Here is a 22,585-nt window from a genome sequence, read left to right as displayed (position 1 = left end):
CTGCTGCTGCTGCTGCTGCTGCTGCTGCTGCTGCTGCTGCTGCTGCTGCTGCTGCTGCTGCTGCTGCTGCTGCTGCTGCTGCTGCTGCTGCTGCTGCTGCTGCTGCTGCTGCTGCTGCTGCTGCTGCTGCTGCTGCTGCTGCTGCTGCTGCTGCTGCTGCTGCTGCTGCTGCTGCTGCTGCTGCTGCTGCTGCTGCTGCTGCTGCTGCTGCTGCTGCTGCTGCTGCTGCTGCTGCTGCTGCTGCTGCTGCTGCTGCTGCTGCTGCTGCTGCTGCTGCTGCTGCTGCTGCTGCTGCTGCTGCTGCTGCTGCTGCTGCTGCTGCTGCTGCTGCTGCTGCTGCTGCTGCTGCTGCTGCTGCTGCTGCTGCTGCTGCTGCTGCTGCTGCTGCTGCTGCTGCTGCTGCTGCTGCTGCTGCTGCTGCTGCTGCTGCTGCTGCTGCTGCTGCTGCTGCTGCTGCTGCTGCTGCTGCTGCTGCTGCTGCTGCTGCTGCTGCTGCTGCTGCTGCTGCTGCTGCTGCTGCTGCTGCTGCTGCTGCTGCTGCTGCTGCTGCTGCTGCTGCTGCTGCTGCTGCTGCTGCTGCTGCTGCTGCTGCTGCTGCTGCTGCTGCTGCTGCTGCTGCTGCTGCTGCTGCTGCTGCTGCTGCTGCTGCTGCTGCTGCTGCTGCTGCTGCTGCTGCTGCTGCTGCTGCTGCTGCTGCTGCTGCTGCTGCTGCTGCTGCTGCTGCTGCTGCTGCTGCTGCTGCTGCTGCTGCTGCTGCTGCTGCTGCTGCTGCTGCTGCTGCTGCTGCTGCTGCTGCTGCTGCTGCTGCTGCTGCTGCTGCTGCTGCTGCTGCTGCTGCTGCTGCTGCTGCTGCTGCTGCTGCTGCTGCTGCTGCTGCTGCTGCTGCTGCTGCTGCTGCTGCTGCTGCTGCTGCTGCTGCTGCTGCTGCTGCTGCTGCTGCTGCTGCTGCTGCTGCTGCTGCTGCTGCTGCTGCTGCTGCTGCTGCTGCTGCTGCTGCTGCTGCTGCTGCTGCTGCTGCTGCTGCTGCTGCTGCTGCTGCTGCTGCTGCTGCTGCTGCTGCTGCTGCTGCTGCTGCTGCTGCTGCTGCTGCTGCTGCTGCTGCTGCTGCTGCTGCTGCTGCTGCTGCTGCTGCTGCTGCTGCTGCTGCTGCTGCTGCTGCTGCTGCTGCTGCTGCTGCTGCTGCTGCTGCTGCTGCTGCTGTGCTGCTGCTGCTGCTGCTGCTGCTGCTGCTGCTGCTGCTGCTGCTGTGCTGCTGCTGCTGCTGCTGCTGCTGCTGCTGCTGCTGCTGCTGCTGCTGCTGCTGCTGCTGCTGCTGTGCTGCTGCTGCTGCTGTGCTGCTGCTGCTGCTGCTGCTGCTGCTGCTGCTGCTGCTGCTGCTGCTGCTGCTGCTGCTGCTGCTGCTGCTGCTGCTGCTGCTGCTGCTGCTGTGCTGCTGCTGCTGCTGCTGCTGCTGCTGCTGCTGCTGCTGCTGCTGCTGCTGCTGCTGCTGCTGCTGCTGCTGCTGCTGCTGCTGCTGCTGCTGCTGCTGCTGCTGCTGCTGCTGCTGCTGCTGCTGCTGCTGCTGCTGCTGCTGCTGCTGCTGCTGCTGCTGCTGCTGCTGCTGCTGCTGCTGCTGCTGCTGCTGCTGCTGCTGCTGCTGCTGCTGCTGCTGCTGCTGCTGCTGCTGCTGCTGCTGCTGCTGCTGCTGCTGCTGCTGCTGCTGCTGCTGCTGCTGCTGCTGCTGCTGCTGCTGCTGCTGCTGCTGCTGCTGCTGCTGCTGCTGCTGCTGCTGCTGCTGCTGCTGCTGCTGCTGCTGCTGCTGCTGCTGCTGCTGCTGCTGCTGCTGCTGCTGCTGCTGCTGCTGCTGCTGCTGCTGCTGCTGCTGCTGCTGCTGCTGCTGCTGCTGCTGCTGCTGCTGCTGCTGCTGCTGCTGCTGCTGCTGCTGCTGCTGCTGCTGCTGCTGCTGCTGCTGCTGCTGCTGCTGCTGCTGCTGCTGCTGCTGCTGCTGCTGCTGCTGCTGCTGCTGCTGCTGCTGCTGCTGCTGCTGCTGCTGCTGCTGCTGCTGCTGCTGCTGCTGCTGCTGCTGCTGCTGCTGCTGCTGCTGCTGCTGCTGCTGCTGCTGCTGCTGCTGCTGCTGCTGCTGCTGCTGCTGCTGCTGCTGCTGCTGCTGCTGCTGCTGCTGCTGCTGCTGCTGCTGCTGCTGCTGCTGCTGCTGCTGCTGCTGCTGCTGCTGCTGCTGCTGCTGCTGCTGCTGCTGCTGCTGCTGCTGCTGCTGCTGCTGCTGCTGCTGCTGCTGCTGCTGCTGCTGCTGCTGCTGCTGCTGCTGCTGCTGCTGCTGCTGCTGCTGCTGCTGCTGCTGCTGCTGCTGCTGCTGCTGCTGCTGCTGCTGCTGCTGCTGCTGCTGCTGCTGCTGCTGCTGCTGCTGCTGCTGCTGCTGCTGCTGCTGCTGCTGCTGCTGCTGCTGCTGCTGCTGCTGCTGCTGCTGCTGCTGCTGCTGCTGCTGCTGCTGCTGCTGCTGCTGCTGCTGCTGCTGCTGCTGCTGCTGCTGCTGCTGCTGCTGCTGCTGCTGCTGCTGCTGCTGCTGCTGCTGCTGCTGCTGCTGCTGCTGCTGCTGCTGCTGCTGCTGCTGCTGCTGCTGCTGCTGCTGCTGCTGCTGCTGCTGCTGCTGCTGCTGCTGCTGCTGCTGCTGCTGCTGCTGCTGCTGCTGCTGCTGCTGCTGCTGCTGCTGCTGCTGCTGCTGCTGCTGCTGCTGCTGCTGCTGCTGCTGCTGCTGCTGCTGCTGCTGCTGCTGCTGCTGCTGCTGCTGCTGCTGCTGCTGCTGCTGCTGCTGCTGCTGCTGCTGCTGCTGCTGCTGCTGCTGCTGCTGCTGCTGCTGCTGCTGCTGCTGCTGCTGCTGCTGCTGCTGCTGCTGCTGCTGCTGCTGCTGCTGCTGCTGCTGCTGCTGCTGCTGCTGCTGCTGCTGCTGCTGCTGCTGCTGCTGCTGCTGCTGCTGCTGCTGCTGCTGCTGCTGCTGCTGCTGCTGCTGCTGCTGCTGCTGCTGCTGCTGCTGCTGCTGCTGCTGCTGCTGCTGCTGCTGCTGCTGCTGCTGCTGCTGCTGCTGCTGCTGCTGCTGCTGCTGCTGCTGCTGCTGCTGCTGCTGCTGCTGCTGCTGCTGCTGCTGCTGCTGCTGCTGCTGCTGCTGCTAAACGAGCTGCCGGAGCAGAGGCCCAGCGCCGTCGCCGTCAGAATCCAGAGGTGCGTGCCGCCGAAGCAGAAGCTTACCGTCGCCGCCGTCGAGATGATCCAGGAGTACGGGAAATATAAAAAAAATTCTGTGATAGCGCATAGATGTGTTGCTCGATTTCTTTGCCTCAATCTATCGAAAAGGTGAAACAGCTTATTTGCTGCGCTCAAATTTCGCATTAGGAAGTAACGTAATCGTCGGTAATTTTTTTTCCCGGTACTCGCAATACTGCGCGAACGTAAATCGCGCACTACATTTCTAGACAATGATCATAGCGGCACTCTCTTCCGACACGTCCTGTCTACGAAGTACACAATATCGCCGCATCGGGGCAATGCGATCGGTGCCTCTCTGCGAGCTGGCGCGCGCGCGCGCATTGTCGGAGGCCGTGGGGCGTATCTCCACCGGTCGGTCAGGTTCGGTTGCTTACGCCGGCGGCGCTTTGCCAACGATGGTCGTGGGGCGCCTCCATAGACGCGCCTACGCTCGAGCGTGTCTACGAACGAAGGCTCCCTAGATGGTCCCGACGACACTCACGCAGCGTGATGAAGGTCATGAAGAAGATCTGAATGCCGCTGCCCACGAACACCGAGAGGAGCATGCTGTTGCCCGGCGTACGGAACACGTCTCCGTGCACCAGCTTCCAGCCGGTCTCCTCCTCGGCCTCCTCCTGCACGACTGGGAGAGGTTATAGAGGGTCCATACATGAGAGGTGGCTGAGGGCGAAGCATGGGTCCGTGGTGCGAGCGAATCGAATGGCGCTCAGGAGGCAAAGAAGCGTACACGAAGCAAAACTTCAACGCATGCATTTCAGCCAGGATGAAAACGGGAGGAATCCCCACAACGGCTCCTTAAATAACCGCCGCCACCTTAGGCTAGCATCACGTCTATAGACCGGTCCAGCCTTCTATTGTGGCCACTTGCAACGGCCTTTTCGATATGCCAACCTCGCTTTTAAATTCATCACAAACTTGTCTACTCGATTCTCATGCTTATAACAAAGCTTGGCTAGACAGCGCCCCAGGCTCCTTCAAAAATGGTCTGTTTATTGTGTACATGCTGCTACGTACCACGAGAGAGAGAACCAGTGCGAACACTTTATATAAATGTACAAAAGAAAAACAATGGCGCTACAGCAAACAAGTCAAAGCAATATAGTAGGTGACAACAACGAAATAACAACGCTATTGGAATGTGATAAACAGGTTTCAGTAAAGTGATTTCGTACAACTACTGTGAGTGGAAGGAGAACGAGAAAATTTTACAGTGGTTTTCGCAGCGTGATTATTATAGATGTCTTGATGTGGTGAAACACCTGAAACCAACAGTTTGGCCCAACAGTTTGGCCTGCGGCAGGAACCGTGAGTCTACAGTTCTGCCCGAGATATCGTCCCCTAAATGTGCACCAAAATACATGTAGCATAGTGGTGGCGTTCCAAGTATGCTCTTTTTTTCGCAAAAGGTCGTAATTGCGCACTGCCTGAAGAGAAGCAGCGTGTAACGATAAATACAGTTTTGGCTTCCCATAATATGAGATATGCTGCACTGATAAGTTACCGTGAGAGAGCGTCTGTGCACCTGTTGCGTACTATATCGCCGACTAACACGGCGGATACCGCGGGTTGCCCCGATTCTCCAAAGGCATAACAGCGCCAAGACGACCCGTTTTGATCCGAATTCCTCTTTGCTCCTTGTTCTACGTCCTTACAGCAATACACAAACGGTAAAAGCGGCCATCGCTTTGTCTCATCACACACTGAAGACAATGCATTAGTGACGTTTTCCTATTCACGTGATCAACCGCTCATTTTAACGCTGCCAAGCCTGACAAGAGATGCCACTGAGCCTCGAAAGTGTTTCGATTTATACTTACTAGATAGCGTCACAACATTATCTAGCTTTGGTTCATCATAATCGTGATGCGTAGGCGATGCAAAACGCTACGATAGCCCAATTTCTTATTGTATTGTTCATTTACTCATACGCTAAAGCACAGTAGGCGATGACGCTATGTTAAAATAACGGCAGCGGGATCAAAACGCCCAATGTAGTACGCTCTGATCGAGCCCCCGGCCATGCTAAAAATTTCATCTATCAGCGCCAACAACACCAGGATCTCTACAGTAGTTCTGCGAAGAGGTGGCACATATGTGGGCCACATATCATGTAGCATGGTAAAGAATTGCGCAACACGTAAAGTTGAGACGCTCTAATGTACTTCCAGCACGTTCAGGGATCAGATGTAAAGGGAAAGTGATACTTGTCTCAAAGTACCTCAACTAGTCTTCTGCACTGGCCGGCTTCAGGGCCTGGGTTCATGAAAAGTTCTTACACCAAAGTTGTTCGTGAGAGCTAACCTAACAATCTGTAGACTTATTCCGGAAATTCTGTCAGTACGCCAATTACGCATCGTATGCCTTTTAAGAGGCGTTTTTGTGTTCAGTAATGCAGCTAAATGTGCTTAACTTTTTTTAATCTGACACCACTTGTACATTCACTCGGAATGATTTCTCTTGCAAGTTCAACCGCTTGGAGAGTAATGTAAAGAACAATGAACTCCGTCGGCTATATCTCGGTGCGACTGCTTTATTAGAACACCGTTTCGCCATTCCCGTATGATAGATGATACAGCGAGTCTTCCTCCTCTGTTTTCCACACATTGCCGCACACGAGAAAACGGCCGAGATGGTTGATGATGACAGCCGGCGCCGCGTCGTCTTCTAAACTTCTCCCGAGTTTCATCTGTCTCGGACGAATTTCCCCAGCTGGCGGCGGAGTACTTCATAGCCGTTCTCGTAGCAGCTTTCGGGGCAGCAAGAGCCTGTCGGGCTGGTTACAGCGGCGGTTGCCGCTGGAGGCTGGAACGGAAGCTCATGAACCACGCAACAGCGCACGGGTGACAGGAGGGGCCACCAGAGGGCGCTGCTTCCTTTTCTTCTCGCAACTGTTCATGAAGACCGGGTCGTCTGTGTCATCGTTCTTGTTCTTCTTGTTCTTAATGTAGGCGGCACGGAGGCGTCCACGGTTACATCGGAACGACGGTCCGCGGTAGATGACAATGCCGGGACAATCGCCCACTTTCGTTCGACTTTGATTGTGGTTGCCAGCGTGGACATGTCTGGCGGTTGCGGGATTTGCCGCTGTATATATGGGGGGCCGGGAAATAGTTCTGCTGGTCCACGAGCCTTTTGGTCGAAAAGGTTAGTGTCGTCACGTATGGCTGGGTCGACGTTGGGATGTTTTCTGCGGAGTAGTGGCTTCTTGGCGCTCTTCGGCCATCCCTGGCCCTTGCGCCGAAAAAACCCTATACATCATCGTCATAAAAACCTTATACTACACCATCATCATCACGGAGTAGCGTCGCACGCGTGCGTCGACCTGAAAGACCGGCGAGGCCGCAAGTGGCGGGCTTTTTCAATTGTTACGTAACCATCCGTGCGGCGGTTGTTGTGCTAGCTGGAGCATGTTTTGTCGCCGAAGACGAGCCCTTTAGAAGGCCTCGACGCTGTCAGTAAATTGCACACGGGTTCTGCGGTTCCGAACGCCGCTTCACCGGTGGGGGTCAGTCTCCTCGCTGAGTGAGCGATGGCGATTTCTTCAGCTGTGGTTGTGAAGCCAGCGGTTCGTTTTGATGCTTTTTATTTTATCTCCTTGCTCGAGGCTCAATGCCTTGCGCGTGACCCGCTCATGCCACTCGGGAGACGTCGTCTGGAGTTGCAGGATGTCTTTTCGCCTGCGCGTTCAGTCGGAAGCCTTGATGTCGGCTGCTTCGTGCAGATTATTGAACTGTCGTATCGCCTCTTTCTCGAAGGTTGAAACATTTTTCGATTATGCTTCGTTTTTCGAGTCGTTCGAATTTATCCCCAATTCTGGTGGTGATGTGGGGGGGGGGGGCGCACGTCAGCAATCGCTTTGTACGGGGTACAAAGTGCGAGGGTACAGCGCCAGCTCAGGGTGAGCTCACGCTGTAAGTCTCGCCTCGATTTGAAGCTTCGGTAGACATACCCGCTGCGTCGGTACTCTGCCGTCTGCAGTGACATTCACGTGCTCACCGGATGAACCGCCTGGACGAGATGGTTCGTCCTTATACTCTGTGGGGGCTTCGCATATGGCTGTCAGTCAGCGGGTATATAGATCCAAGAATGGTGCAGGAGTTCAAAGCAACGCGAACCCGGCTGATCTCGTGGTGGTGTGGGGCCCCGATTAATTTCGCTTCGTATTCGTCGTCGACCACGAGCTTTTTGATCTTGGCGTTCACTACAGCAAGACAATGCCATTTGTCTTCCAGGTCGAGGAGAAATATCGAAGCCTATCGACTTGTAAGTCGCTAGGCTTCGTATCCGTTGCTTGCAAGACCTCGGCAGCGATTGCTCCTGCAGCGACAGCACGAATGACGCCGCGCTGACGGCGTATAGTCGGTCGACGATATGTTGCACTCTTCTTCCAGGGAGTCATGGCGACCTAATGTAAAGAACGATGCGACTGCGCGTGCGTCGGCACAGCTTGTCTCGGTGCGAGTGATTTATTAGAAGTCCCATGTGGGCGATGATAGCGCGCGTCTTCTTCTTTTGTTCTCAACAGTAAGCTGAGAATCTAGGTGAGCCTTGCCCATTGTAATGTTGTTAAAACAAATACACTTTCCGTAAAAATAAGCAGGGATTTTTACACTTCCTTTTACCTTAATCAGTTGCCTGAATGAACGTGTTTTTTAAGCCTGTGAAGCCACTGCCTGAAGGAATGTTTTAAGTCTGTGAAGCCGTTTACATATGCTGTTATTTATGCCCGCATAAACCTTTGTTTTTCGCCACGCCTTATCTATGTTCTCTAACGACCAGCCAATGTATGTTATTGCTTCTTCACTTTCTTTCTCGACAATTTGTTCCTTTTTTTTTTACATGTGTAATCTTGCGTAATGTTTTAGTAGTACTCTACGTTTCTCTTTATTGTCTTTGCACTTGATGTGCAGACACTGCAGTGACTGCCGTGCCCAGCCCAAAAGTGGTTTACGCGCACAAGGGCACACATTTAAGTATGCATTCAATAGAAATAAAATATGCCTACAAACTTGCAAAAAACAATCTCTCAATAAAATTGGTAGGCTGAAACACCGCCAGTAAAATACAAGTTTTAGTTTGTATTCATGCAACGTTACTGCAAAAATTCAGCGTTCCTGAGGAAAAAAAGATTAGTGCGGTACAACTTACCGGTGACAGTTATAGGACGCATTTTCATAAGTAAAATACCACGTATTAGATGCAGAGGTGCTCGTCAAAAATAATTTATTAGGAAAACTGTGTTCACAAGAACACCAGACAAGTTCCGAAATATTAGCGTACCCGGCTCGGGATAACAGAGCGTCTCAATAATTTCGTTCTATACTTGTGGCCCTTGATTTCAACGAATATCTTTTGAAAAATAAGTTGGCTCATGTAGGCTTTAGGAAAAGTTTTTTTTTTTTTATTTCTCACGCAGACTACTTCTGAAGCAGGAATGGTCTTTTCTGATCTACAGCGATAAGGCAAGACGAGACTTCCAAAGCACCTTATACTATACCACTATATTGCCAAGCGCACGTTTGTAAATATCACACGTTATTTTGTCGTTGTCAAGATGTTTGGATGCGGTACGTGATTGCAGTCTCATATACTTTATACGACATGGAGTTGTATCTGAGCAGTCTTATTTACATCCATACATTTTGATGTACGGATCCACCTGACATACCTGAGCTGGTTGCATACGGACCTCTGCAAGCACTTTAGCGGTTACCGCAGGCAGTCGCTTCGTAAATGGAGCCCCCATTGACGCCATGACGGCGTTTATCGCTCAAGAGACCCACGGAGATGCAAAACAGTACAACCTACTGCGGCTACGGCAAGAACGCCTTTCAGCACTTGTGGTGGCGCTGCTGTTAAATGAGCACTGACAATACCTTTCCGACATCACTTTTGTTCGCGTTAAATGAAAGTCCCACCCTAGAAAAAATATTGGCAAGCGTGAGAACGCCTTAAATATTCCACTCTTGTTGCTCGTTTCTACGAACCAGCTTCCGGTTTCAGCAGCCACAAGGTAAAAGCGACATGACGTGACGATGCATCATGGCTCGCGTCATGATTGCCGCGGCCGCCATACGCGGGTGCAGCCAGAAGTGCGCAGCAAATATTATTATTATTATTATTATTATTATTATTATTATTATTATTATTATTATTATTATTATTATTATTATTATTATTATTAAAGTAATAATAATAATCATGGTCATCAGCATCACACCTATCATTATGGCTGCACAATGTCAGGAAATTTCGCTCTGTGTCATGGCGGCACTATAATGTCGATGACACCAGGCTGCCGGTATTTCGAGATAATAATATAAAGACATAACGTTCTGAAATGTTCAAGCTTGCTAAGCGTGATCCTCAAACGTGCTATAAAGAGTGCGACAGTGTTTATGCAACCTCAAAAATAACTTTCAGCAGTTTTAAATGTGCACTGACGTGATATTGGCTTTAGGCGCCCCAGCGACCGGGAAAATTCTACAGGCACAAGAACAAGCCAGCGCGCAATATCGCAGTACCACCGCAGTGCCTAAGATCCACTCGTGCGTGCGGTCACAATTTCAGTGGCCTACACTTTCTTTGAAACTAAAGCTATAGGCAAATCCTTTCCCACTGCAACAAGCAAGCACATGTAGGAAAACTTGTTCTTGGCCTAATTTTGGATTGCTGTACGGCATGTTTACCGCTTGAGGCGGCGTGCCTCTCACCGGCTGCTGGGAAAACTACTGCCTATAACAGGCAGCACGCTCTGAGTTCCGGTACGCCCGGTCGGAACTCACAGCCGCCAGAGCCAGCCTCGCTATGTCGGAGGAAGAAAAAAAAGTCGCAGTTTCGCCCGAAAGGCGAGGCATCGATTGCGATGGGAAATTATTACACAGCTATACGGAGTAAGGATAGTAGTTTTAACGGCCGTATATGCTTGTAGACATTGGCTTACTAACCTAATTAACAAGCATGATGTCAGCGCGCACAAGCAAACATGACATCGCACTCGATGAGCGCGGACACTCGCTGTCAAAACGCTGTGCATGAGAATGCGCGGAAGCAGCTGCGACCGAAGTGACCTTCGTGCTGTCTATCGCTTCGAGCCAAACTGGGCGGCGAGAACACAGCACGCGTAAAGGTACGAGCCGTTGGCGCATCTAGACTCTGCCCCTAACGCAGATCGCTTTCAACATACGGTCCGCGCGAAAGCGCGCGGCTGCGCAACACGCAGGTACTCCCATAGTACAACGCCACTCCCTTCCCTCCCTTCCCCCCAGAGGCTTGCGCGCGACTGAAGACGGCGCGCTTCCTACCCGCTTTTCCCCCCTTGCGCGCGTGACATTAAGCCGCGATCGTCGGCTCCCCTCGCACGCTTTCACTCGCACATGCAGCATACAGCACGCAGCAACGGTGTTATCATCACGGCCATGCCGACGGCAAAAATGCGCCTGGAGCGTCTATACAATTGCTATCGCAATAAAAAAATCGTCGGCCATTCATAGTCTCCGTGTAGCTCTTGAGGACCACGGCCGAGTGCGGGAACCCACCCAGGCGCCCTACGGGGCTCGAACTCACGAGCCTGTCTCAGACCTTTGCTCATAACCGGGCTTGAAAGACACAGACGCCAAAGCTTTTTTTCCCCTTCCTCAGGCCAGGCTGTGGCCTTGACATCTGGGAGCTCCGAGCGCGCGCACCGGAGCTAGGACCGCCCCGGCCACGCCAAGGGCGGCAGTTCTGACACCAGCCGACGAAACACAAACAGGAGCAAAAAACGACGACACTTGTTGTTTTGCTCCTGTTTGCGGTTCGTCTTTTTTTTCTTCAGGGATAAGCTTGCATGCTCAAGCCGCGCCGCAGAAATGCGCATTACAGGAAGCGAGCGAATCGCGGCAGGTGGCTGCTCACCCCGGAGACGGGCTCGTTGTAGCGCGCGATGTCCCTGTGCAGAGTGCGCAGCAGGATCGTGCCCACCATGCCGGTGAGGAACAGCACAATGACCACGCTGTTCACGATGCTGAAAGGCAAAACAGGTGAAGCGCTGAAAGCCTGTCGCCATGTGACATCTGATAATGCATCCCTTTTTTCTTATTATTATTTTCTTTTTACGCCGATAGTCGTTATTGAGTTCTCCAATGGGCCAATGGGGCGTGTGTGCAATATGATTGTCCACGTCGCCATACTTATTTTGTTAGTTAGCTTTACATACTCTAGCCCTACCATAAGAAGCCAAACAAATAATTGAAGCAATTAACACGGGGCAATGGAACACGTGCAATTAAAAAAAAATTTGTACAGGTTAAATAAGCTACGTGTTCGAAAAGTACACCCCTGTGGCGTTCAAAAACATTTCACGGCGAGGTACAAACTGTGCCTGACAGTGAATTACGAGGTTCTATCGTGCGTTGTATGGCAAAGTCCGACACGGCTGTGGACGACACGAAGGACGCGGACAAGAAGACGCAACAGCGTAGGCTTAGCCAGTCACACCCGGAACAGCGTCTAGCCCGAGCCCCACTTCAGTAGCGCTGGCGATCCGGCTGCGGAGCTCGGCACGGCGCACTTCTTCCTTGCAACTTCCCCCCTCGCTGAAGACGGAGCCGCACAGGAGGCCTAAGGCGTCGTGAGGACGAAGGGCTCGTGATACGGCTTGAGCCGATCTACGTGCACAATTTCGCGGCCTCGGCGACGCAGGTCCGTAGGGGGCGTCAGAGGTTCGATAACGTAGTACACCGGAGAAGTTTGGCGTAGAACCCGGTAAGGTCCATGGTATCGGGATACAAACTTGGAGGAGACACCTTGTGTCGAAGTAGGAGGCACCCACAACCAAACAAGAGCGTCAGGCGAAAACTGGTGGTTGGGGCGTCCGTCGTCATGACGAAATTTCTGTAGCGCTTGTTCTTGCCGGAGCGGGCTAGTTGCCGACATTCTTCTGCATACCGGGCTGCTTCGGAAAACGGTGTACCCTCTGATAAGTCGGGACGGTAAGGGAGAATAGTGTCAATGGGAAATGATGGTTCGCGGCCATATAGAAGAAAGAAGGGAGAAAAGCCTGTCGTTGACTGGGGTGCTGTGTTGTAGGCGTACGTGACATAGGGAAGGATGAGGTCCCACTTGGTGTGGTTGGAGGCGACATACATCGAAAGCATGTCGCCAAGAGTCCGGTTAAAGCGTTCTGTCAATCCGTTTGTTTGCGGGTGATATGCGGTGGTACAGCTATGAATAATGCGGCATTCAGCGAGAAGTTCTTGAATGACATCGGCGAGAAAGACGCGGCCACGGTCGCTCAGGAGTTCGTGGGGAGCGCCGTGTCGTAGAACGAAGCGTTGGAGGAGGAAGGAGGCAACGTCACGAGCCGTCGCGGCTGGCAGAGCGGCCGTTTCTGCATACCTCGTGAGGTGGGTCTACAGCGACAATGACCCAGCGATTGCCAGCAGCTGTGTATGGCAGGGGCCCGTAGAGGTCTATCCCAACCCGGTCAAAGGGTCGCGAAGGGCACGGCAAAGGTTGCATTGGTCCAGAAGGGCGGCAAGGATCAGGCTTCCGGCGTTGACATTCTGTGCAAGAGCGAATGTACTTTTGCACAAATGTGTACATACCACGCCAATAAAATCTATGACGTAGTCTGGTGTAGGTCTTGAAGAGACCAGCGTGTGCGCACTGAGGGTCGGCGTGGAAAGCGGCGCATACATCAGTGCGGAGCTGCCGAGGTATTACAAGCAGCCATTTGCGGCCGTCGGAACTGTAGTTACGGCGATAGACAATTCCGTCGCGGATGGCGAAGTGCGAAGCTTGTCGGCGTAATGCTCGGGTTGGTGGGCGCGTAGGTGAATTAGAGATGCAGTCTATCAAAGATGAAATCCAGGAGTCCTTGCGCTGCTCCAAAGCCATGTCGACAAAAGCGAATGGGAGAAGTGGGTCGTCTAGGAAGGACATACTGACAATTTCGGCGTGGACAGGCGAGCGCGAAAGAGCATCGGCATCGGCGTGCCTCTTGCCTGAGCGGTAGACAACCCGGATATCGTACTCTTGGAGCCTCAGTGCCCACCGGGCTAGGCGGCCGCAGGGATCCTTGAGAGACGACAACCAGCAAAGTGCGTGGTGATCGGTAACGACATCGAAGGACCGGCCGTACAGGTATGGGCGAAATTTTGTGATGGCCCAGATGATCGCGAGACATTCTTTTTCCGTGACGGAATAGTTGGCTTCAGCTTCCGTCAGAGTGCGGCTTGCGTAAGCAACAACATATTCTTGGCAGCCGGGCTTTCGCTGGGCGAGCACAGCGCCAAGACCAACACCGCTAGCCTCCGTATGGATTTCCGTGGGAGCAGTTGGATCGAAATGGCGCAGTATCGGTGGTGTTGTGAGCAGGCGACGTAGCGTCGTAAAGGCATCATCGCAAGCCGGGGACCATGAGGAAAGATGGGGGTCTCCTCGAAGAAGCTCTGTCAGTGGTGCCATAATCGAAGCGAAATTTCGAATAAAGCGGCGGAAGTACGAACAGAGGCCAATGAAACTGCGCAAGTCTTTTAGTGACGTTGGCATCGGGAATTCTGTAACAGCACGGAGCTTAGCGGCATCAGGGAGAACGCCGTCCTTCGACACGACATGTCCGAGAATTGTCAGCTTGCGTGCGCCAAAGTGACATTTTTTTTCAGGTTTAGTTGGAGGCCAGCGTCACTGACACAGCGTAAAACCTGCTCCAAGCGATGAAGGTGAGTAGGAAAATCTGGTGCAGACACTACTACATCATCCAAATAACACAAGCACGTGTTCCATTTGAGGCCTCGGAGAATAGTGTCCATCATCCGCTCAAAAGTCGCGGGCGCGTTGCAAAGTCCGAATGGCATCACACGAAATTCGTATAGGCCATCTGGTGTGATGAAAGCAGTTTTAGGCTTATCGTCTGCAGCCATAGGCACCTGCCAATAACCAGAGCGCAGATCGAGGGAGGAAAAGAACACTGCGCCTTGTAAGCAGTCTAGGGCGCCGTCGATCCGCGGCAATGGATAAACATCCTTTCGGGTTATTTTGTTTAGGCGACGGTAATCCACACAAAAGCGGATCGAGCCATCTTTCTTTTTAACTAAAACTACTGGCGATGCCCATGGGCTGTCGGATGGTTCAATGACACCACGCTTTAGCATGTCACCTACTTACTCATCAATGACGCGCCGTTCGGTCGACGATACGCGGTATGGTCGCTGCCGTAGCGGTGAGTGAGAGCCGATGTCAATCCGGTGACATACAGTCGTCGTTCGGCCCAGAGAAGTGGTATGGCTGTCAAAAGCAGGGTGAAATTTCTCGAGGAGACGAAGAAGGTCATGGCGTTGTTTGGGGTTAAGGCATCGTCGATGACATGGTTGAAAACGTCTTCAGGCGATGTGGACGTCACGGGACTACAGTAGAGGGTATTGACCTCTGGCAATCCAATAGGAAGTTGCAAGAGGATATTGACCTCTGGCGATCCAATAGGAAGTTGCAACGTGGTAATGGCGTCGTAAGGCTCCACAGTGCCGAGAGATTCACCGCGAAGCAACGTAATCGGGAATGGGAAGTAATTGTATACAGGAAGGTGAGTCGCGCCAGCTTGAAGGCCAAGCAGCGCAGTTGGGAGTGGTGAGAGGTGGCGATGAACGAAAGCAGTCGAAGGTGTGAAGAGTACGGTAGGGTCGGAGGCGACAGAACAGGATACAGGTGCCAGAACGGATGCGTGTGGAGGTATTTGGATGTCGTCAGTGAGGGACAACTTGGTACAGGAAAGCGAAACGTCATCAGATATGGCATTGCCAAGCGAAGAGAGGGCGACTTCTGCACGGGAGCAATCAATGACAGCTTGGTGACGGGAGAGAAAATCCCAACCTAAAATAATATCGTGGGAACAGTGGGGAAGAACGACGAACTCGACTGCGTAGAGCACTCCTTGAATTTCAAGTCTGGCGGTGCACGCAGCCACCGGCTGGACGTGCTGTGCTGTGGCCGTGCGGAGTAAAGGACCGAAGAAAGGCGTCGTGACTTTTCGTATTGAGCGGCAAAGTTTTTCGGCAATTACGGATATGCGGCACCTTTGTCAATGAGGGCAAGCACAGAGACACCTTCAACTGCGACATCAATAACGTTGGTCGGCGAAAGAAGAGGGCTTGAGCGTTGCGGCGGTGACGCAGTTCTTGCCTCAGGAACTGCGCCACCTAGTTTTCCGTGTCAGCAGGAGAGGGACGGCGATGCATCGGGGAGGACGAGCGACGACGAGGAGAAGGAGAACGGCGGTCAGAAACTTGACGAAGGCTTGGGAGGGGAAGGGGTAAATCGCGGTCAGGAGCGTAAGGCAACGGATGGTCGTACGCGGCTGTGCGTGGGGTCGTCACGTGGATGAAGTGGACGGCGGCGGCACAGGCGTGCAACGTGACAGGGAATACCGCACGAATAGCAGATGGGCCGATTGTCCGCTGTACGCCAGGGATTAATGACTCGATGAACTGGAGGTCGTGGCGGCGTGGGGGTAAAAACAGGGCTAGGCGTCGGGGGCGTAGCCCGGAAGGTCTGTGGTCGTGGTCGTGCGACGGCGTCGGCGTAAGTCAATGGGGCGGTGAGTTGAGGCGCCCGTTCCAGAGGAAGGACCTCGGACACTTGTTCTTCTATAACGTGTCGTAGGGTTGGGCTAAGGGACGAACTTGACTCCGGTGGGTTGGAGATCAGGGAGAGCTGGCGAGCAACTTCTTCCCGGACGAAAGCCTTTATTTGCGAGAGGAGGGTGGCATCTGAGAAAGGAGAGGTCAAGCCGGACAACGATTCCTGATGGGGAACACGATGGCGGGTGAGGAGGCGTTGACGGCGGAGCTCGTCATAGCTTTGGCACAGTTCAATAACTTGGGCAACAGTAGAGGGGCTCTTTGAAATGAGCATCTGAAACGCATCCTCGTCGATACCCTTCATGATATGCTTGATTTTATTGCCCTCAGTCATAGATGCATCGACGCGTTTACAGAGATCGATGACATCTTCAATGTAGCTGGTGACGTTCTCACCAGGCTGCTGAGAGCGCGACTGCAGACGCTGTTCGGCACGAAGCTTTTGCACAGCAGGGCGGCCGAAGACCTTGCTGAACTTTGTCTTGAACACCGTCCAGCTTGGAACTTCGCTTTCGTGGTTCCGAAACCACAAGTGGGCAATTCCTGTGAGGTAGAAAGGGACGGTGGTCAATTTCGTGATGTCATCCCATTTGCTGTTCCGACTGACGCGTTCGCATGATGAGAGCCAGTCATCAACGTCGTGGTCGTCAGTGCCGCTAAAGATAGGAGGGTCCCGCTGGCGGAACGTGCCGGGGCATACGGTAGACTGGGGATCAGGTGGTGGTAAGTGGTGGTAAGCTCGTGGCGCTTTCGGTGGTCATGATGGCAGGGAGAGTCCGGCTGCGCAATTCCAGGATTGCAGGAGACCCAGCAAACCTCCACCAATTATGGCAAAGAAGTCCGACACGGCTGTGGACGACACGAAGGACGCGGACAAGAAGACGCAACAGCGTAGGCTTAGCCAGTACAAAACCAGGAACAGCGTCTAGCCCGAGCCCCACTTCAGTAGCGCTGGCGATCCGGCTGCGGAGCTCGGCACGGCGCACTTCTTCCTTACAGTTGTAAAAAAAAAAGGCTAACCGAATTGGCAAACGTGTCAAACAAAGACATTCGGACGTTTAAGACGTGACAACTATGATTACACCCTTCTTTTTTGCCAATTATGGTGTGACTGCCGTCACAAAAGCCAGACACGCAGTTAATTTTGACATGGAGAAATTTTAGAGATTCGATGTTATGGATGGATGGATGGAATAACTTTAATGAAAGGTCTTGCGAGCTACGGGGCGCAAGGTCCCATAGAGCGCGCTACTCCCACGTTTGGAGCGGGAGTTAATTGTAACTCCCTGGCCACATCGTGGGCTCGCTGGACGGTATAACCCAACAAGATTATTTAACGGTTAATGTATTGCAATGTCCGTGTCAGTGAAAAAATGCCACTGTAGCTATGGCGGATGAAAGGAACAGATTTTCTTTGTATAGATTCAAGTCATTTCACGCTGTTTGTATAGGTACCAAGAGGCGGATGCATATTAAACAACGGGGTGAATTATTGTGTTATACAAAACAGCTTAGTATTGTGTGAGGCTTCATTAAAAGTACGCCGCAAATAATCTAAGTACCTTCCTGTTCGAATGTTCACTATGGTAGACAAGGACAACCAATATCGGACACAGTTTAAAAATGAGAAAGCAAAACTGAATGGCCGCAGAATTTCATTGCAGTGCAAGACGTGCCTCCCGAGAGCGCAGCAAAATAAACGGTCACCTCACATCTTTTTTTTTTCTATCATCACTTAGCAAACTACCATTTGATACGTTGATACATTGATACGGCTCGCTTAACTGCTGCAGCAATTCTTCTTTTTTTTTTTGTAACATCATTGTACCATCAATTTCGAACTGCCTTGACACGCATTGCAGAGCACCCTGCCGTGACACCTTCACGCACGAACCTGAACCAGTGGATGTCGGCCTGGGGCATCGACTCGAGGATGTAGTCCCACCGAGATGACCAGCGGATGCGGTCGTTCCTCTGCAAGTCAAGATGCAAAATATCCGGAAATGATTAAACCTTTCACTGGCGGGTTTTTTGCATCGGGTCGTGTAGAAATGAAAAAAAAAACACGGATAGCGGCAAATGCTCTCTTGCTGTGATCCTCGCATTCCTATCTGGCAAAAGGAATGCCTAAAGGAACATGGCGGGACAGAAACGCGAAAATGTGTACTGATACGTCCCTGACGCTCAAAGGGTTGACGCCCTGAAAACGAAGACGCGGTCATCGTGAGACGGGTCCTGCCGTAATTCTTGGTCCTCGTGATTTGTTACCATACTCGGAAAAGTAATAGCGCCTATTTCTGTCAGTATAATTATCGATTCTTTGGTATCTTGTTCTTTAATTCAGAAACTATAATTCACGCAGTCTATTACAAATATATGTAGCAGGCCGATTATGTACATTACGTATAGGTAAATGGGACAAACAGGCTGTCAATATATTTTACTTGGTTAACGAGAAATACAAGATTAAGCAGATATCATGCCATGAGAGTGACATAAAGACAAATACTCTACAAATATAGCGTCAATGCTTACAGATACGTAAAACCAAAGGTCAGCGCTCTAGCCCTTCCGAGTCGGTATCACACTGCTATCGCTCGGCGACTTCTCTCGCAGAGAGGGGACCAAAAGATCTGTTTCCTCCACAAAATTTTGTTAAAACTGCGTTACTACTATGGGGGACTGGCAGCATTGGCCAATTTTTCAGGTGCTCGTGCAAAAAAAAAAATGATGCGCTTTTTCGCAGTATTCAGTTGTTCTTTTTATTTTCGACCATTCGCATTTCTATCTGCAAGACAGGCGTTGAAGAACGGGACCTATTTTGCCATTCAGCGAAAAGATATATGCGCCCAAGCGATAGATTAGTAGGTCACGTTAATAAGATTGCGAGTACATGGCTTATCTTACCGCGGGTCGGAGCGCTTGAGCAAGTCGGTCAACACGTACCAACACTTCCTTTCTTCCATCGGGTTGATGAGTATATGTTAATTACAATACCGGTGCATGCCACCGCAGAAATTGAACAAGAATTTCACAGAGCTAAGCACGGGATTTCCGCTAAACGGATGCGACTTCATCGCTGCTGAGCTTCATTTTGGCAGTTGTCCCCTAAAGTGAATAATTATAAGTGCAATCAGTAATATTCAGTTAATTAGGTAACAGCGATGCGTCCGTGTGCCTTTTTTCTTTGGTGCCTTTCATCGCCAACTTGCCAAAGCGTCCACCGTAGCTAGCCAGCAAACCACTGTGATTCGTCGTACGAACTTTGTGGTTATACTACTTAAAGCTCGTACGAGCTTCAAGCAGTATAGCTCACGTCACGGTATTTCCACTGTATGCCGCAAAACGTTAATAATATTAACTATGTTTCAACTAAATATGAAAATCGTCTGCCACAAAGTGCCGGCCCACTTCACGATCAACCCCTGTCAACGAGCACAGTGCACCGTTATGGACACCAACTAACAAGTAACTAACACTCAATAATTGCGTACGCAACTACTGAGAGTTAATTACTTGCGAGTTGGTGTTCGTAACGGTGCACTATGCTCGTTGACAAGGGTTTGTAGTGAACTGGGCCGGCACTTTGTGGCAGACAATCTTTACATCTAGATTGTTATCTCAATACCATGCGCCACACTACAGAACGATAACGAGTACAAAAGAAGAGACGGGATGTTAAATTGTGCCGGCTCTCGTCATTTATCTGGGTCAAACGAACGGCCAAATCAATCGCTGCGTGTGAGGCAGACCATCTTTGAGCGCACTCTCCGGTTGACGAGCGAAATACTTCAGTCATTCTTATCGGCAGGAGACGGGCCCCACCCCACCCGCGACAGCACATTTGCAAACCACGTGTCTATCCATCGCCGTCCTATTTGCATCGGCGAACACTAACGGAGACGACCTCCAAGGAGCAGTGCACATACACGTATATGCAGCGCTCAGTGTGCTCAGTTTTATTACCCCTAGCAGCGTGTGTGTATGCGTTGCCAGCTCCAGTGACTGACCCGTCTATTAGCTCCATCGTCTGTATATAGGATGCCTAACAAAACTAGCCCAGACTCCGAATGTAGCTGACCATCGTCATGGTGATCAGCTTATTCACGCACACATTGCCACGCGGAAGCCGTCGCCCTTCAGCCGACTCCGTACTCTGCCTGTAAATTTAAAAAGTTCGTCGCAGCAGATAATCACCTGCCGTCTTCGACTGTGCTTCCCCCTCCACCCTGGGCGTCCATTAATACTGTTGCTCTAAAGAAGCATCGATTGACAGCTGCTGTGCACCATTAGCTGACCATCCCCGACTTCAATTCTTCCGTGCCTGTTCGCTCTGCAGTTTCCGTCTTCGCGACTGTGAACTGCCTGTCGTTTTCCGTTCCATCATTTTTTTTTTAATTCTTTTTGCGCCATTGTTAGGTTATTCTCTAGTTTCTCTGTTATGCATGGAGTTACGGAGATTTAGGCTAGTACTGGCCGTCTGCGTTATTCTTACTCAAGAAATTAAGTGCTATGGTATAGCTCTCAACAAGCGGGATACCTCATTTTAGGGGAGGGTGTTCGTTTCAAGTGGATACGCCTTGCGAACTCACCGGCTCTAATTCGTAGAAAAAAAATGTGTCCCGTAAGATAACTAACTTAAAAATTAATTATTGTAATTGTGTTAATTATTGAACTAAGCATTCTGATTTCTCGTAGATGTAACGGCCGCTTCATCGTGTAACTTTTTGAAGGGTTAGAATTAGGGTGTCGGAACGAAATGTTTTTCGTTCTATTTTTTTGTTTCGTCCGTCCGGTTCGCTACTCCGGAACGAAAAAAAAAAAAGAAGTGATGCGTAATGGTTCACAGCGGTTTTGGTTCGCATGCAAAAATTTTCGAAGCCAAGTAACGACAAAAACATAAATACATTTATTTTTCTCAATAAGTGAATTATGAAATCTGAGATCAGGCTCAGTGCCTTGAGTCAAAAGGCGCTGAGCATAATCTCAGGAACAGCGCGTCGTCGAGTGTACTCGCCGAAATTAGAGACCGCTGTTACGATAAAACGAACTTCAACGAACATAAACGAACGATGAACTTTCGGTGACAAGGCGTTGTACCCGTAGACAACTAAACTATAAGCTCTTCAGCGCGCAAGCCCTAAGTTTTGCAACGATGCCGATATACTAGTGCACGGAACGACAGGCTTAGATTAGTGGAGCCCTCCACCGGCTATCGCTCGCACTATCCCTGCCTGAGATAAGCGCTAATTCTGACGTTGCCTGACGTCGGTTGTTTCGGATTGCCGACTTTCCCCTTGAACCGAAAACCGATAGCTAATATTTCGGTTTCACTCCGAAATAAAATAATAAATAATCTTTTGGTTACATGCTCGTTCCGGTTAGAAATGTCGTTTTTTTTTCGCTTTTGTTTTTGTTTTCGTTCCATTACGACACACTGATTAGAACTGTGCTATCTGCCGGAGGCAATTTCGAAATATTTATTGCAACTACAACAAAACCACCTGGTGTAGTCTCAAAGAAAACAGACTTGTTTTCATCTATTGTCGAAGATAGTAAAGTGGTCGTTGCACAGCCAGAAATGACAACATTAAAAAAAAAGAAAGAAGGCATTGAGGCAGTTCCTCCGTGCATTGAGGTTTACGAAAAAACCTTCACACAACCATGGACCGTTTCCATTCCTTTGCCACACGATGCTACAGTTAGCTAACGAATGTACTCACAACGAATGCGACGCTGTAGGAGTAGGGGATCGTCAGTTCGCCTTTGAACTCGCTCGAGCTCAGTGCCATGGGCTCGCCGGAGTCACAGTTCAAGCCGTGCTTGTGCGAAATGCTGAACCATCGATGGGCGTGGAAAGAAGAAGAAAGAAATCACGTGGTGTCCATTGCTGTCCCCGGCGGGCACTGTGCGGGTTCACTGCGGCACCAAGTCCCGTTTAGGTCAACGGTCATACCACATACATTCTCTTTAGCAGTTAAGCTGGCAAACCACAGCGCGTATAGGGCAATGAACTAGCGGCGAAATTCTATACCCAAAGCGCTGCGGGTCACGTGTGCCTGACGTTATATATATATATATATATATATATATAATGTGACGGATACGAAAGGCGCGGACAAAAAGAGAGAAGAGGAGACGAAGAGAACGAAGCGTTTGAGAGGCCGGGCTGCGCTACGACCACGCTACGATCATCATCCATCGCCTGTAAATAAAACCATTTCTTCGCAACTCTTCGTAACAGTTGTGGTGGAGGTGCTGGGTATCGATCCCAGTACCTCTCGCACGGTTCAGTTTGTTCAACGTCATTACATGGTGCTAGCAAACGCGAACAAGAAAAGCAAAATAACGAATGGTTTGAAATAGGCTTTGCACTTGGTGTGGTGTTCACAAGTGTCTAAGCTCCTGCAGAACGTTCATGTAAGCACAATGCATTGCCGTAACGCTCGAGTTGGGAAAGTGCGTCACTCACGAAGGCGAGCTTTAAGTGCAGAAAACGCGATTTGCATGACTGCATCATTAATGGCATACGTTACAATGAAACGAAAGCAGTGCGTTGTTTTTGTGTGTGTGTGTGTGTGTGTGTGTGTGTGTGTGTGTGTGTGTGTGTGTGTGTGTGTGTGTGTGTGTGTGTGTGTGTGTGTGTGTGTGTGTGTGTGTGTGTGTGTGTGTGTGTGTGTGTGTGTGTGTGTGTGTGTGTGTGTGTGTGT

General features: G+C 51.8%; 1 protein-coding gene across 1 annotated transcript in view; it reads right to left on the bottom strand.

The window, feature by feature from the left end:
* LOC142570552 (transmembrane 9 superfamily member 2-like) overlaps positions 1-21,667 on the bottom strand; it is a 44,338-nt gene extending 22,671 nt beyond the window's left edge. The window contains exons 1-4 of the mRNA XM_075678927.1: positions 21,599-21,667; positions 17,770-17,849; positions 11,155-11,263; positions 3,740-3,872 (exon numbers count right to left, since the gene is read on the bottom strand). Coding sequence (XP_075535042.1) covers positions 3,740-3,872; positions 11,155-11,263; positions 17,770-17,849; positions 21,599-21,667 — 391 coding nt within the window. The remainder of the gene's footprint in view (positions 1-3,739; positions 3,873-11,154; positions 11,264-17,769; positions 17,850-21,598) is intronic.
* Between the last annotated feature and the right edge of the window lie 918 nt (positions 21,668-22,585).

The sequence above is a fragment of the Dermacentor variabilis genome, chromosome 2 (assembly GCF_050947875.1).
Source record: "Dermacentor variabilis isolate Ectoservices chromosome 2, ASM5094787v1, whole genome shotgun sequence".
Classification (NCBI taxonomy): Eukaryota; Metazoa; Arthropoda; class Arachnida; order Ixodida; family Ixodidae; genus Dermacentor; species Dermacentor variabilis.
Note: the sequence above shows the minus strand (reverse complement) of the source record. Positions and strands in the feature narration are given on the sequence as shown.